We start from the raw sequence: 16,301 nt of genomic DNA on the forward strand, positions 1-16,301 counted from the left end.
TCTGCTGTGATGCTCACACCTTTGATAAAGTCTGGAAAGTGTCAGCTTCCTTTTTATAGATACAAAAATATGTAAATGTAATGATCTGAATTATAATATTTCTGACTGTCTGAGGCAAAATCTCCCAGATTCAAATAGAATTGAATCGAATCGTGGATCGAATCGATTCAGGACCTTGTAAATCGGAATCGAATCGATTCTAGAAATCAGTGACGATACCCAGACCTACTAACGAGACAAAGGAAGCAACACCAGACACATTAACATAAGACATGGAGCTTCAAAGTAAAACAGGAAACATAACACAGAGACAGACTTGACATGGGGATACAGCAGACATGGGAGACCGCAACTATGGATCACAGACAGCAAACCAGAAGACAAACAAACAAAACCCACACAGAGAACCTACAATTAAAATAATCCAATAACCCGTAAGACAAAGAAAGCTAGAATATAAAGAAACAAACAAAAGCAAAGAACCAAAAACACGAAACACTGGGTCTACGACCCAGGCACCTTAACAGGTGACTTACTAAAGCAAAAGCTTGACAATGTTAAAGCAAAGCTGTTTAAAGGACACCCATTGTAGAGTTAATGACAGCTGGTTCCACTCTGATTTAAACAAAAAAGTAACAGCAGCATTTGCAGCTGCACAGATACTAAAATATACCATCGACAGTTAAGTAAAATAAAAGTTACTTCAACACTGTGCAAACTGGAGTAAATGCCAGACAACTTTGTTTTTCAAAAGAATAAATAAATTGCCTCCTTTTTCCACACAGACAATTAAAGGAGAACAAAAGCCAGCGAGTGACAGAGAAACAGAGTGAGGGGGACTGCAGAGATCAGACGGCCTGAGCAGGTGTTGAACAAAGAGACAGAACACAGACTGGAAAGCCACAAGAGCATGAAAGGTCCCCATGCACATACAACAAGGTAGCGACCCCTGCAGCACTGTGGACAAGCAGGCTGCAAGAGGCTGGAGCAAAAACTAAGTGGGCAGTAAAGTCCATCAAAGCCTATTGCAACTACAACACAGATAAGACACTCAATGCACTCTGATTGTTTTAGCACATTTTTTTTCAATCCACATTTTCTTCTGCAATCCTACTGTGTTTTGAACTTTCACAATTTCGGTTGTAAATCTAAATCGAGAGCTAGAAAATTGAACAAAAAGGTATAATAAACAGCCTTGGCTCATCTTGCTGAGGGTGCTTACCTTTGGTGCTGACAATCTTAGAAGTGAGCTCCAAAGTCTCTATGTCCTCAGATCCAATGTTCTCTAAGGTGATGGTCAACTGCTGCGTCTCTCCGTTGAACAGCTGGACAGACACGGAGCTAGACAGCTCTTCTTTGGACATGGGGTGAGGTGTGTAGGCTGACCTGTAGGTAGGTTCAGAGAAACACATGGCCATTTTAACTAATCACAGATTAGGTGAATAGCCTTGAAATACAATCATATATGCATCATGTGGTATGTAGAAGTCTTGAGCCACCCCCCCATTTTATTCAAAAGAGAGTTTAAGGTGCTGCTTCTCAGGATAGACGAAGGTGTGTGTGTCTCCTCATATATTATGTTAGCCTAGCAGCTAGCCACCACATAGGACTAGTTGAAATAATTATCTATTTCACTACGCTTTCAAACACTGCTGCTATTTAGCTTTACATCTTAATTTACAACCAAAGTTAAAGCAGTGCTCTATCTTGCTGGAAATGGTATATGATCTTTAGATGTCAAATTAACTAGCTAACTTACAGCCAACATCTGACCTTTCTAAACCTCATAAATCTTCATTTTCATGGAAGCCTGAACTTTAAACTTTATTGTAGCATGTCTGAGAACAACCACACCGATCATTTTATTGAAGCTGTAAGATTAACTTGGAGCCTTTTCAGTGATGCTTCAGCATTCATTTGCACTGAATGAGCATCCATCCATTCTCTTCTGCTTATCCAATTCAGGGTCACCGGGGGGGGGGGCTGGAGCCTATTCCAGCTGCCTTAGGGCAGGAGGGGTACACCCTGGCTAACACAGAGACAGACGGCTATTTGCAGTCGCATTCATACCTGTGGGCAATTTAGAATTATCACCTAACCCCACTAAATACATGTCTGTAGTGGGAGGAGGCCAAAGCACCTGGGGAGAACATGCAAACCCCACACAGAAAGACCCTGAGGCCAGATGGTGGGAATTGAACTCAGGACCTTCTTGCAGGCAACAACACTAACCCACTCCTGCCACATTTGGACTCAGAAATATTATTTTTAATGACATGGGGCATGCCAGCAAAAGATTCAGTCTCCAAACTAGAATATCAATGTTCTAAAATATTAAAACTACAAATTTTGAGTTAATGTTTAGAATTCAAATGGTATAAATGTGAAAAGTGGAGCCTTAGATACTGCCGTTTAGTGCTGTAGGCAAAAAAGTCTGTGAGGCACCCTGTAGAGACTCTCAGAGCTTTGAAGTCAAAACTCAAGATCTACCTGTGCAGCCTGTGAGAACACCACACACTAGAGCCAAATATTACACTTCTGTTCGAGTAGACACACGAACTATATTCCAGCATTAGAGAATAAAAAGATTTTCCACATCAAAAGCTGATGAGTGCTGTACTTACACAGGCATGACCTAAATAGTGAATTTTAAAGCAGCTTTCCTGTCAGAATGATTTACAAAAGTCCAGACGGCGTGCATTACCTGCTATTTACTGGTAGAAATCTTACCACGTGACTTCTACTTTCATTTCTCAAATAACACACAATCTTGGGCTACAATGTGGTTCATGACCTGGGTTTAAAATAAGCTTTACACTGTTGATTTCTTTGAAGTGTTTCTGTTCTCACCACAGGATCCCAATATGCTTGCTATGATGTAACTTTGGTTTGTAATTGGTATGACCTTAAGACCACTCAGCCACAAAGCGATCCCTTTTTCATGAAATAAACACAAATACTAACACAGGCAACTTTTACATAATGGTGTAAACCTGAAACCTGCACATGCACTCGAGGGCAAACTGCATCACGTTGGCCAAAAACACACTACTCAAAATGTTAACTTTTCTTACTTTTGGGCGTAAAAACTATGAGTAGAGAGGAGTCTGTGAGTTGTACAACAGTCGCACATTTGTCATCGTTTTGGCTCTGTACCTCAGCACAATGGATGTGCAATGAAACAATGACCATAAAGCTAAAGTGCTGACTTTAAGCTTTAAAGGTGTTTGAGGGTGTTCACATCAATCATGGGTGAACAAAGCAAGACTCTTTGCCCTTCCTATGTTTTTATGGGAAAATGTTCTTGTCTGTTGACGCAGTCTAACACTTCAATTTACTTTACTAAAGATAAAAATGAGGCCAAAAGGCCAACACTAGTAGAGAGAAACCACAAAGCATAACATGATTTTCAGTGGTTAAATAGTAGTTATGAAATACTTTAGCCTTTTGCTGTGGGCATCAAAATGTTGTATTAAATATATGTAACCCAGTCTAGCTAATTTGGCTGCCAGCTAATGTAATTAGTGTTGAAGTGTTATCTTTGTTAAACAGGTGTTGTGAACCACATATAAACCTTTCGTCACCCAATTTGGCAAAGCAAGGCTTACCCAGTGTTTACCCCTGGCCTACTGAGACCTGTGACATTATCAGCATAGCAACACAGGCAGATCTTTTCTACACTGACTGTTAGTGAACAATTAGTGTCATAGCAAAGACAGCGTGCAGAGAGTTCCTGACCGTGGCAGTGACGTCTGGAGCTGGAGGCGAGGAAGAGCGGGAATGACCTCCACTAAACAGCCGCTAGTCTTCACACCAGGCAGGCCATCCAGCAGGCAATCACTGGTTACACCAAACACTGACGTGTGGTAACCTGGGTTCAAATAGAAAATAGAATCTTTAGTGGATGAAATTACTGGAGTGGAATGGTGAACCACTGACCTTTAAAAAGGAGTCTGACTCAAAAGTGTGTGCAAAAACACAAGCTAATCTTTCCAGCTAATTATTATGTGCAACAATCCAAGTAATGAAAAAATCTTTTCAGCCACACTGACCGTTGACAGTAATGTTCCCGGCTGTACGTGGGACGCCAACCAGAGTAACAGGGTACAGGCCAGACTCGGCAGGCAGAGACAGCGCTGCAGGCAGAGATTCAAATTCTACTCCAGAGGTCAGCAAACCCTGAATGCAACACACAAAAGGAGTAGGAATGACCAAGATGTAATGCAGAAATCACAATCGGCAAAAGCCACCGTGCCAAAACCAAGGAAAACTGACTGCAAAACCAGTCTCTCATCTTTTGGCCCAACACGGTTCCTCATTTGTTTTCCTTTTGAAAAAGCAGAGTGAGGTGCAGCAGATCAATTTTCCAACACCAATTCCGTGTGAAGTATCTCTCAAAACATTTCAAATGATCCATCATCTTAATCTATCCACGATGTCCTGAAGATTAAATTTCTGGCGGAATGAGATGGCCATTTCCATGGAAGAAAATCATTCTCTGCGGGAAATGACCATTTGAGCCATGTATGCCTGAGAGGTGAATGAAAATAAGTCCTACTGATGACAACACAGAAGGAAGGGGGATCAAAAAGGTTTCAAATTCAGCTGGCCAAATCCAGATATTATAGAGAGCAGCAGATTCTGTTCAAGTGTTTTTTAAGCATCACAAAATCTTGCACTGGCCATCCAAAGGGTAACTTTGAACCGTTAAATCAAAGTGTCTGAACTAAATTGAAATCAACTGTAAAATGTTGGTGATGTGAAGAATAGCTCAGATAATATTTCTGGTTTATTACACCTACAGCTAAGCCATAGATATCAAAATGATTATTTTGAAGTGTGACAGGTCAAAAAATAAATTATGATAAATTGCTGAAGGTAAGGTTAACATTAAGACCTTATAAAAGGTGAAAATCTTGTAGAAATTAATTGGATCTTATATGTGAAAGAAAGTAATTGAAAAAAAACATTAAAAAAACATATTAAAAAAACAGACATTGAAAACAGACATTAAAAAAATTGAAAATCTCTCTCGCAAAACATCTCACTACTTTTAAAATTAGATCAATTCTGTCTCAGAATGATGCTGAGAAACCACTTCATGAATTCATCACTTCTAAACTGGTCCATTGTAATTCATTATGAGGCTGTTCTAAATCTCTCCACTCACTACAGTGGGAGTACCATCAAGGACTAGGAAGAGAGACCATATTTTTCCCACATTAGCTTCTCTCCACTGACCCAATTAAATCCAAAACTGAGTTTAAAATCCTTCTCCTCACATTCAAAGTCTTCAAAAACATCAGGCTCAATCAAATCTTAAAGACTTTTTAAGTATAGTATTCATATTGTCCAAAAACGCATATCACTTCCAGGCTGCAGCCTTACTTCTGGGTCCTAGAGGACAAGAAAGAAACAGTGGTGAACCAGTGACAGGGTCATGGGCAGGCAAGCCTCGCTGATGCACAGCGAAGGCTGATTGACCTCAGTGGTCCAATCTAACTGATGAGCTGCTGTAGCTGAAACTGCTGAAAAGGTTTGTTGACTCTGATAGAAAGGAGTCAGAATACACAGAGCATCAGAGTTTGTTGCACAGCTGCAGACCGGTCAGGGTGCCCATGCTGATCTCCATCCACCACCCAAACTGCCACGTACCATCTACCCAAGTATCGTTGCAGACCATTCACACCCTTTCATGGAAACAGTGTTTCCTGATGACAGTGGTGTGTTTTTAGCAGGATAATGCGCCCTACCACAAAACAAAAACTGTTCATAAATCATCTGAGGAGCACAACAATGGGTTTTAGGCGTTGATCTCCAAATTCTCTGTGTCTCATTCCAATCCAGAATCTGTGGGATGTGCTGGACAAACAAGTCTGCTGCATGGTGCCCCCATCTCATAACTTGCAGGACTTAAAGGATCTAAAGTTAATATCTTGGTGTCAGATACCACATTACACCTTCAGCACTGCTTCAGGAGTCTAGCAGAGTCCTCAACAGGTCAGGGCTGTTTAGGCAGCAAAAAGGGACCGATACAATATTAGTCAGGTTGTCATAATATTATACCTGATCAGTGTATATGCTGCAGCATATCATTAGTGTTTCGTTCTGTCTCCTTATGCTCTCGTTGGTTGTTTTCTCTTTCCCCAAACCCCGAACCTCTCACACCAAATGCATCTCTCTGAGCCTGGTTCTGCTAGAGAATTATTCCTATGAAGGGGAGTTTTTCCTGCCCACCATCGCAAAGTGTTTGCACAAAGGGGCTCCACTGATTGTTGGTTTTTCTCCCCTATACTGCAGGGTCTTTACCTTAAAATATAAAGCACCTTTATGCAGCTGTCATTGTGATTTCTTGCTATATTGTTGACCTGAAATGAACTGAAATGACTTGAAAAACACTAAAAATGAGTCATCACTCAACATTGTAGTCCATAGTGACATCTACCACCAGGTACTAAATGTAATTGCACTAGAAAAAGAATACATGTATCATGGAACATCAATCAAATCAGGCTAGATACTAAAATCCTTATTTGAGAGATTCAGTGAAAAACCTACTACACACTTACTGCCACAGTAAAGACAGTAACTTCATGACTGTTCTGGGGGACAGACATTGATCTAAGCAATAAGAAGAATGTGGGGAAGAAACGTTTCGTCACTCAACCAAGTGACTTCTTTGATTTGGAGCAACACACTTTTTGAATTACACCATCAGCTGATACAGAGGTCGTTCAAATGACTGTGATGAATGGCTATGGATAATTGTTGGATTCTGACCCCTTACCAGTCTGCACCGCATACTGGGCATCCAGCTGAACACTTCTGTTTGAGCTCCGCTTCCACAAGGACAGATACAGAAACGTTTTACCACCTCAAGAGTTTTTATAACATTTTGTAAAACCTTCCAAGGTATTTTGTTTTGTGATATTTTATTTATTCTACTGCATTAAGATGTTTTTCAAGTTTTGGCTGGTGTAACACAGTAATATGCCAACGTTTAGGATAAGTTCTTATCTCATTTGGTAACACTATGAAGTAATGGATCTGTGACTCAAATTTCTTTGATCAAATGTCTCGATGGCGACATACCCCATCAATACTGATGTCAGGATTAGAAGATTATTCTGTCTTTATCCTTAATGCATTGGAAAACATGTCTGATCTGAATTAGTTCATGATGTTTTCTTGAAAACAAAGAAAATCCTTTCAAATTATTCCCATTTCATTTTCAATTTTACATGTTTTTAAAGATCTTGTGATTGTGAAGAACCCTTAATTTGTTTCCCCACTTTTATTTATTTTTTTAATCAAATTAAATTTCTGTTGGAATAATTTTGCTAGCAAACAAGCCAAACAAATCACGTAACTTTTTGGCACTTATTAGCAATCTCAGCAGCCTGTACTACCTGGTGGTGATCACAACAGGATGTGAAATTAACTGTCTGTAGGAGTCTGAAGGGAAAAATCCCAGCTTGTGCCCACTTGGCTGGAGTGGAAGAAAAAAATCCTCTAAGTTTCAATTCTAGTCAGTAAATCTGTGGCTTTCAAGTTTTCTTATAAATGCTTAATCATGTCCCCTTGAGTAACTATTTACATTCCCAGTACACTCAGCCTTGTTTAACAAGGCAGACTGAGGTGACGTAATGACTGCATCAATCCCTAAAAGCAGACACTACCTCACTAGAGAGAAGGCTGCCTAAGAGCTGAGGCTCTGAGGTGCCACCGCTGTGATTTAAGCGCTCACTGCTTTCACTTCATGACATTACAAGCTTTTTTTAATAGCAGAAGCATCAGTGATAAGCTACTCGAAACAGCTGATCTGTTTTCTGCCTTTAAAAGGTTCATTAGCTTGTTTCATTAACAATAAGAAACCAGGTGAAGCAAAGTGAGCAGCACTGTTTGAGTTTCACTAACAGAACGCACTTATCCCTTTGATTTGTCTCATGTCACTATAGCATGATTATTTGTGATTACTTTGGCAACAACAAACGTTTTATAACAAAAGCCAGACAGCAGACATTTCTATTAAATTTGCTTTTTTTTTCCCGCCATGACTGAAGAAAATGATTAGTCCATATTTATTATAACTATCTGGGCTGACCTAAGCTGAGTAAATGAAAGAGGAAATAAAAATCAAAGAGTCATTTTAACAGAAAGCAAACAGATACCCCAACTTGTTTGTTGAAAGTATGAAAGAAGCATCTGATGGTGACCCCTCTGAAAATGAAAAGCTGGCGGTTGTAGTAAAAAGCACCACTTTAACGGAAAATCGATAAAGCACAAAGCAAAGCTGTGTGTTAGCGCTGAAGTCGTGTGGTGACTCAGAAGGAGAGGCTGCCTTGCCAAACTAAAGGGTCACCTTGATGAGAGAAGAAGGAAAAGTGACCCTGTGTGTTTGTGTGTTTCAGAGAGCTGGTTTTGTACAGTGGATAAATGGTTGTTCTAGTGTACCGGCAGTCACTTTGTCTGGGTTACAGGGGCGCTCTTGGCAGCTTACGTCATTCTGTCTGTCTACCAGCGTGACTCTACAACACCACCTAAGGTTCCCAGCTGCCATGGAGATGTGAAAGCTTCAGTCTCCATCTGTGAACTGATCAGTTTACCTGTAGGTGGGGAGGAGATGGTGGCATATCTGACCTTGTCTGTGTGACAAATTCACCTTGCAACATACTGGCATAGTAGCATCTTAAACCTCTTCCCTTGGGCTTTGCACAGCTTTTTGACATTATAGGGTAGGTAAACACAGGTGTTACCAATCACATTAATGCAGAACCCTAATTAATGTGATTAGCAACAACTGTGTTTACCTAATATTTCATGTTAGACCTAATGGCTCAACACAGCTGCTTAACCATTTATTGAAAAAGTAAAATAAGCACTTACAAGACATTTTTGACACTTCTATAAATAAACCGAAAACTAAACAGTGTTAAAACAATGAATTTAGCCAGGTATCATTATGCAACAGTAGTTTGCGGCAGGTAATTTCAAATGCAGAGTTTCTGAGCTCAAAAACATCAGCAAACACACAAACTGTTTATGTGCAGTTTGTCTCATAGTGTGCTGCTTAGCTAAAGCTACAGCAGCTCGTCTGTTGGCTCGGAGTACATGGGCCTGCCTTCGCTGCCCATGTGCATTTGCTGCCCATGATCTGTGTCTGGTTTACCTCGGTTTCTTTCTTGGACCACTTTTGATAGACACTGACCACTGCCCATTTTTTCTGCATTCAACACAACCCTCTGAGGACAAAAGTTTTAGTTTAACTTGAATATATCCCACCCACTAACAGGGACCACGATATAAATTGTGATGGCTGCATGCAACCACACAATTGAAATACTTAGATAATATTCATTTGATCTTTTTGTCTTATGTTTACGTTATGCTCTAAAGCTTCTGTGATCATAAGTTAACTAATTTGATATTTTGAGTTTACCTGTAATGCATGACAGCACTAAGCTATAGTCCAAATGGTGGCATAGACTTTGCTTTGCATTGTTTGTTATTTTATATAGGTATATGTTATATTAATTATATTTCTGCTCTTTCTGAGTTACCTGATCTCTGCTCCAGTCCTTCCTGGTTTGGCTGAAAGTGGAGCCTGAGGGTGGACTGAACCATCTATTGTGATCATGTAGGGGGAATGGGGTTCTTCTTGAATGATGGTTAGCTGTTATCTCTCTAGTTTTCACCTTTGGTGTACATAGTGGTTTGTTCATTTGCTATATAACTGGAGCCGTTTCTCATTTGGGCAGGTCAGTTTGTTGAGTTATGTTTTTGTTAAGTGACTTTTGAGTAGCGTTCTGTTAAGTTAACCTCTTTTATGGGACCACTTGGTTCTTAAAAAGTTTATTTTTGTTATTTTGAATTTTTGTAATCATCTTGTCATTTTTGGGGTATAATAAAACCCATTTTTCAAAGATTACATTTGTGCCTGTGTGTTCCTGGCTGCTTGGTTCATGACATAAATGTATAATAACAACTAGGCTTCTTGGCACATGATGATTTGGTATTGCACTGCAGTATACAGTGGATGAAATATACAGTTCAGATTTCAAACAGCACTACAAAATAACCAACGCACAATAGCACACCATAAAGTGAACACTGAGTGGTCAGTTCAAACACAATACATAGTACTTAGTGTGTACAAAAACACTCATGCTATTAAAATTATTGTGCTTGTTTGACTCTAAGCACACAATTTAACCCACAAATTCTGACTGAAACTGTGACTTTTTTTTCTCCTTTGTTCTTCCAGTTTATCTTTGATATACCATCATTATACTTCACTGAGGAGGTTTGAGGGTTTAAGAATCATCTGTTGGATGATAACATAAATGTGTATAATGTTTTCTCATATTCCAGAGTGATGCTGTCTTTCCAGATATTTGAATATGGATATCCTCCTGGAATCAGCAGAAAGACAAAATAATCTTTTTGTTTTTTCATATGTTTTTTTTTTTTTACAAATGCACACAACTTTGCATTTACTGTGAAAGATTATATAAAACTGGGGGCAACAAGAAATGTTGTAGTTCAGCCACCAAATGTTAATGATCTCTAACTTTAAAGTTTTTAAAGAATGAACTGAAGAAGCCTCTTGGATGAAAGGTGAAATGTCTTCAAATAGCTTGAAGAGTCCAGTCACCTTCTGTCATTATTAAAAGCCTACACAGACTTAAAGATGCTGATTTAGTTTAGTTTAGTTTTTTTTCAGAAAGTCAACAGTATGGTATATCTTAAAAGTCGGTGTAGAGAAATGATATTTCTCAGACAAACATTTGGCTTGTTACACATAGAAATGCAAATTTGGGGACAAGTGGACTGTGACTATTCCTTGAGTTACCAGATGTTCCAAACTGCAGGTTGTCTGCGTCTCCTGTAACAGCATGTGCCATTATGTGTTGATGCAGCATGGCTAAATCAACCAGCAAGACTTGTCCAAGTCTGTTTGGCACCAGCTCTGAGATGGCCTCTGCAATTAGGAGTCCACTGTCACTGCTTACGCTCTGTCACCAAAACTTTCACGGTAATTTGTTCTCGACTTTCCAAATAATTAAAGCAACATCACTTTTGACATGTAATGCATTGTGTACACTCCTGTATGCCACTGCTATCTAACAGCATAAAGCAAGGCTTTCCCCTGCTGGCCTTTTATCGAGCCTTAGGATTGCTTTGCATTTCAAGGAGGTCCCACATCACTGCATTCATAAACAGAGACAGCGATGAGCAGGAAGAAAAGCAATTTATTGGGAAATGTTTTCCACCCCTTGGCTTAATAAAGTGGCTTAACATGTGTGCATGAAAAAAAGCAAGAGTGACAACGTTTGTAAGTTAGAAATGGATGTTGAAGACCGAGATCTATGCATGAGCTGGAGATACATTGACTATTAAATATTAAAATGGTTAAAATGGTCTCTTTTAAAGTAGAAATGAAACACTAGACGTCTGTATAAAGACATCATGGTGTGTTGCTCTCTAAAACGTACACATATTTAACGCTGCCTGTGAAGCTGCATTTAAGAAATAAGTGCCTAAAGTTAGACTTACATCAGTTTAAGCACTATTAGCATCAACCAGCCAATAAACACAATAATTGGCAGGTTGACTGTGCTGGTTGGTTAAAACCTTGAGCACTGAGTTCTTAAATCCAGCTTCACAGGCAGCGTTAAATATGTGTACGTTTTAGAGAGTATGGCTCTATAGTGTAAATTAGCCTTTATATATGATATGTGTTTCATGTCCACTTTAAAATATTTTTTCCTCTCAGTACAGAAAAGGAAAGGCAACGGCCGACCTCTGAAAGGATGGTGAATAAAGCAATACAAGCATCACGAGATGGATCTCTCACTGGAGGAAGAAGAGCTCTCACAATCAAATGCAATCATTCCCAAACTCACTGTCAGAAAAAAGAAAGATTTTAAGGTAGGATAACTAAGCAAACAAGAATAACTGAAAACCAGTGTTATTAAGAACTTATTACTATAGCAACTACTTTCTGTGCTTTGATATTTACCATGATTATGGTGCACTTGTTAAGGTTAAGAGTCATAAATCGACCTACCATGTTTTCTACACGCAGTTCATAAGGCATTGGGTTGTAGACCATGAGCTGCACTTCACAAACATCCCCTTGAACCCACTGGAAATCTAGAGAAAGACGGACATAAAAACATTAGATTTTAGTGGTATTAAAACCCAGGTGCAATTAATGGTAAAATCCACCATAACACTGACGCCATTCATGATCAAAGGCAACAATCACTGTTAAAAAAAACAAAACAAACAACCAAGACTTTTCCATTCCTGCTTGATATACGTTTTCAGCTGTTCAATCAGTTTGTTGCATCTTTTTCTTTCATTACCAAACAGGAAGTTAATTAAAGAAAAACTTCCTGGATTTTTCAGCTAAGCAGTGATGACGTATACAATGCCACACAAAACGTATATCACTTTTTTGATTAGATGACAGATTACAAAAGGAACTTGTTTTCTTTTCATATGCTGTTAAAACCTGTGATTCCCCAACAGTAAGCAATCTGTGCCTAAAACTAGCTTGTACGCATTTGCTTGGATCTAATGGTTCAACTAATTTCCATGACCTCTCAGTAAAAGGGGGAGAAAACCTGTAAGAGGCTGACAATCAGTCACACTAACCATGACAAATGGGCAACAGCTACGCACTGACACATTCCAATAGACAAGAAACAGGACAGAGCAGAAGAGCAGATCCTCTTGTTGAGCTTGTAACACACACCTTTAAGTGTATAAGGGCCCAGAGTGACTCTAAAAAGGCTGTAAATTTGATTCCTGTGGTCGTCAAAGCGGCACAGATTTCCTGTTCTTCCCTTGACCTTCTGAGTGACCAGTGATGCTCCAACCACACTTCTATATTTTCAAACATAATGATAGCGAGTTTGATAAACTACAATTTTGCAAATATTGACAGTATAAACTTTAATTCATAGGTTTCCATTTCTAAAAGCAATGAATTCTGTTTATTTACTGGTTTGTGAGTTATCAACATCATTCTGATGGTTACTTAAGCTGCAAGTAATCAGGGCTCGCAAAATCGCTAGCCCGACGTCCCGGAGCTAGCGATATCTCCGGTCGGGCGACCAAAATCTATCTCAGCCCCGCCTGTTGGGCTATATGATAACCCAATGTTTCAAAAGCTTTGGTAATGCTTGTACTGTGTGGCACAGCTATAAGCATCAACTGAATGGCTATTATGAAGCCATCATTATGAAAATGATGTTTACAATACTTAACATGAAGCACTAAACTCAATAACTTGAGTTTATTATATAATATTACACTACAGAATATTTCTAATTAACTAGGCAGCCCGTTCTCTTGATGATACTGTAATTCTGAGGTCAAGTTGAAAGAAAGGCAGTTGTGAAATGTAAAAATGAGGTGAGAGGTCAATTATGACATTAAATTTCAATGCAAACTATAATGTCATATTTAGAATCCCCATATAGCATTCCTCTATATACCTCAATGTTATATAAACAATAGCAGTAAGAAACAGCATGTAGCATTATTATAATTTTGACCTTTTTATTAGTCTATTGACTTTAAAGAAGACTTTAAAGGAGAGGTCAGAGGTAAACATCAAATCCAAGTGTTTTTAGAGAACTTTCTATATTCTGACAACATGCACCACACTAGGAATCATAGTTTTAAAGTTACAAGGCTTTTTGTCAGCAACCAATCAGTCAACCAATAAATCATTAAGTCCTCGGTGGAGATAATAATGGACAATGATGGTGCAAATGGGCTAATGTCAGAGGAAATTTAGGTCATTTTTTTCAAATCAATATTATGATTAAATTTAATCTGACTTGCTAGCATATTTTGACATGAATCCATATGGCACAAATACGAATGACAAACAGGTCGCAGGACAACGGCACGGCTGGAATGGGTACCTGTCAGGTCCAACATTAACTGGATATGTTTAGCATTGACCACAATAATTTGCTAAGTTATGATGATTTATGAGTGAGAGCCGTCTTCCCGTTGCTGCAACATACACAAGTGTCTCTGAGATACCAGCAGCTTTGACTAGACTACAGTATTTGAAAGAAAAAAGAAAAGAAATCCTTGTGTGTTAATGTTATCAGAGTGGACCTGTTAAAGACTCTTTTGAGAAACCGCTACAGCTGTGTAACACACAACAGTAAACACACTGTGGGCCATGTTATGAATACAGATTGTGTGGCACAAAATCCACAGTAATTTGAATTGATGCATGCGCTCTTTAAGGCTTGATGGATTTCTTTTTCTTTTTTTTTAAATGGGTCATTGTTAGTTCACAGAAAGAAATTTATTAAGCTGTTGTGATGAGCTACCAGCAGTGATATTGAGATCAAATTATACTAGAACTTAATTAAAAAGATTCCAGAGAAAAGGGTTTTTAAAGGGCAGGGTAAAAGGTGTGCTCGCATTATGGTTTCTGAAAAAGATTTTCAAAGTACCAAACAGTCAGGAAATGATCAGAGAAATTAATCAGGCACTGAGAACCTGACAGAAAACATTTCTCCAAATTTGAGAGAAAAGTATCCATGATTCCTGAATAAGATATTTGAAGTACTGGAGGTGGGGGGTTAAACGCATTAAAATACTGCTGCAGTAGTCCCATCTCCATTTTGAAATGTAACACATTCTAGTCCATTTGGAGAGCCCTTTGCTGTAAATAGACTTGCAAAAGAGGGCCTTAAAATCCTACCTCAGACCCTGGCAGGAAAAGGGATTTATGGAAGGCAAACTGCAGCCATGCACCCTGGGAAATTAAGCTAGTCAAAAGAAAGATATCTATAATATGAATGTCTGGAAAGTCCCACACAACCTCAGGTCTGGCTCACAGGCATACTCTCATAGCCAGCCAATTAAGTGTGAAATACACCTCAGAAAACAGGGGGGAAAAAAGTGGATTGCTTCCATCTTATTTGTGTTGCTTCAGTCTTAGCTCCTCAAGTGACCATTGATATTCAGCACATATCTACAAAGACTTCATCTCTTTCAAAACTCTTTTTACTTCCCACCTCAGCTGCTTATAATGAAGTACAAATACTTCATATTACTGTACTGAAGTAGAGTTTTTAGGCATCTGTACTTTTCTTAAGTATTTATTTTTGTCAACTTTCTACTTTAACTCCCTACATTTTTAAACACATTTGTGCTTTTTACTCATTACATTTTCAAAACAGATTTACTTGAAGGAAAGTTTTATTTCATTTCAATATTACTCTCATTACTCTTTCTGGGTCGCAAAATAAACTTTTAGCATATTTTCAGGCGAGAACGTGGGTGTGTAAACTTCAACTGTAGCTGAGCCGACGAGAACAGCGAACTCCCGGCACATCCTTTTCAAACCCCCGCGGTCTTTCGCTACTCAGGTTAAACATGATAAGTCACTTAGATAACCTAAAAATGTTATTGTTTGACTTTTTTCAGTTTATTAGCTCCTGAGTAAATCGCTGTGGCTGAGATTAAAGTTATTAGAATAGATTAAATAATTGGAGGACAGCTATAACGGTGACATTTAACTTACTTTAAATAAATAATTACTGTAAAATTCAAGTTGTTTGTATATGTATACCCCCCGCCTTTGAATGTCTCCCTAATTCTGAGGTCTCAAGGTTGGCAAGTATGCATAAGACACAATCCTATTGATGTGTCTATCATCAGCTTATCATGCACAAAGAGATGAAAGAGAAAAAACATAATTTATGCATCATTAATACTACTATACTCGGGGCAAAGCTGGGCCAGAATTACTCTAAAAAGCATATTTTTGGTGCAGATGTCCACAAATTCTGGTCACGGTACTTTAGCATCTAACCAGCATTACAGAAGAGGAGTGAGGATAAAGGGAGTAATGTTTTTTTGTTTGTTTTGTTTTAAATTGGCAGGTAAAGTCAAATACAACATCTCTTAACAGCCCAAAAAATATTAGCAAACAAAATGTTTGTGTCCTGCATTTCCCAGGGAGAGAAGAGTGTGAGCTAACTTCAGCCAGAGGTGGAAGAAGATGTAGGAAAGACAAGAAAGGTTACATTTTAAGGTAAATGCTGCTCAGTGGCATTTGACAAACTGGAAATTTAAAGCTGTCACTAAATGTCCTCGTTTTTTAAAATCAGATATTGGATCTGTATATGACGTGAAGTTGTGTTGCTTTAATGTTTTCCTGCAAAACAAACTGAGGTATACTAACTTTGTCTTATACAAAGGTTGCAGGAAAATACAAGCCACTTTAGCGTGGAATAAGTACGTTAGCTTGTCAT

General features: G+C 38.7%; 1 protein-coding gene across 1 annotated transcript in view; it reads right to left on the reverse strand.

Annotated features, from left to right (window-relative positions):
• Window positions 1-16,301, reverse strand: part of trappc9 (trafficking protein particle complex subunit 9) — a 229,220-nt gene that overhangs the window by 165,029 nt on the left and 47,890 nt on the right. The window contains exons 13-16 of the mRNA XM_005753708.1: window positions 12,071-12,156; window positions 4,053-4,179; window positions 3,739-3,871; window positions 1,223-1,386 (exon numbers count right to left, since the gene is read on the reverse strand). Coding sequence (XP_005753765.1) covers window positions 1,223-1,386; window positions 3,739-3,871; window positions 4,053-4,179; window positions 12,071-12,156 — 510 coding nt within the window. The remainder of the gene's footprint in view (window positions 1-1,222; window positions 1,387-3,738; window positions 3,872-4,052; window positions 4,180-12,070; window positions 12,157-16,301) is intronic.

The sequence above is a fragment of the Pundamilia nyererei genome, unplaced genomic scaffold (assembly GCF_000239375.1).
Source record: "Pundamilia nyererei isolate P.nyererei 1_Seehausen unplaced genomic scaffold, PunNye1.0 scaffold00455, whole genome shotgun sequence".
Taxonomy (NCBI): Eukaryota; Metazoa; Chordata; class Actinopteri; order Cichliformes; family Cichlidae; genus Pundamilia; species Pundamilia nyererei.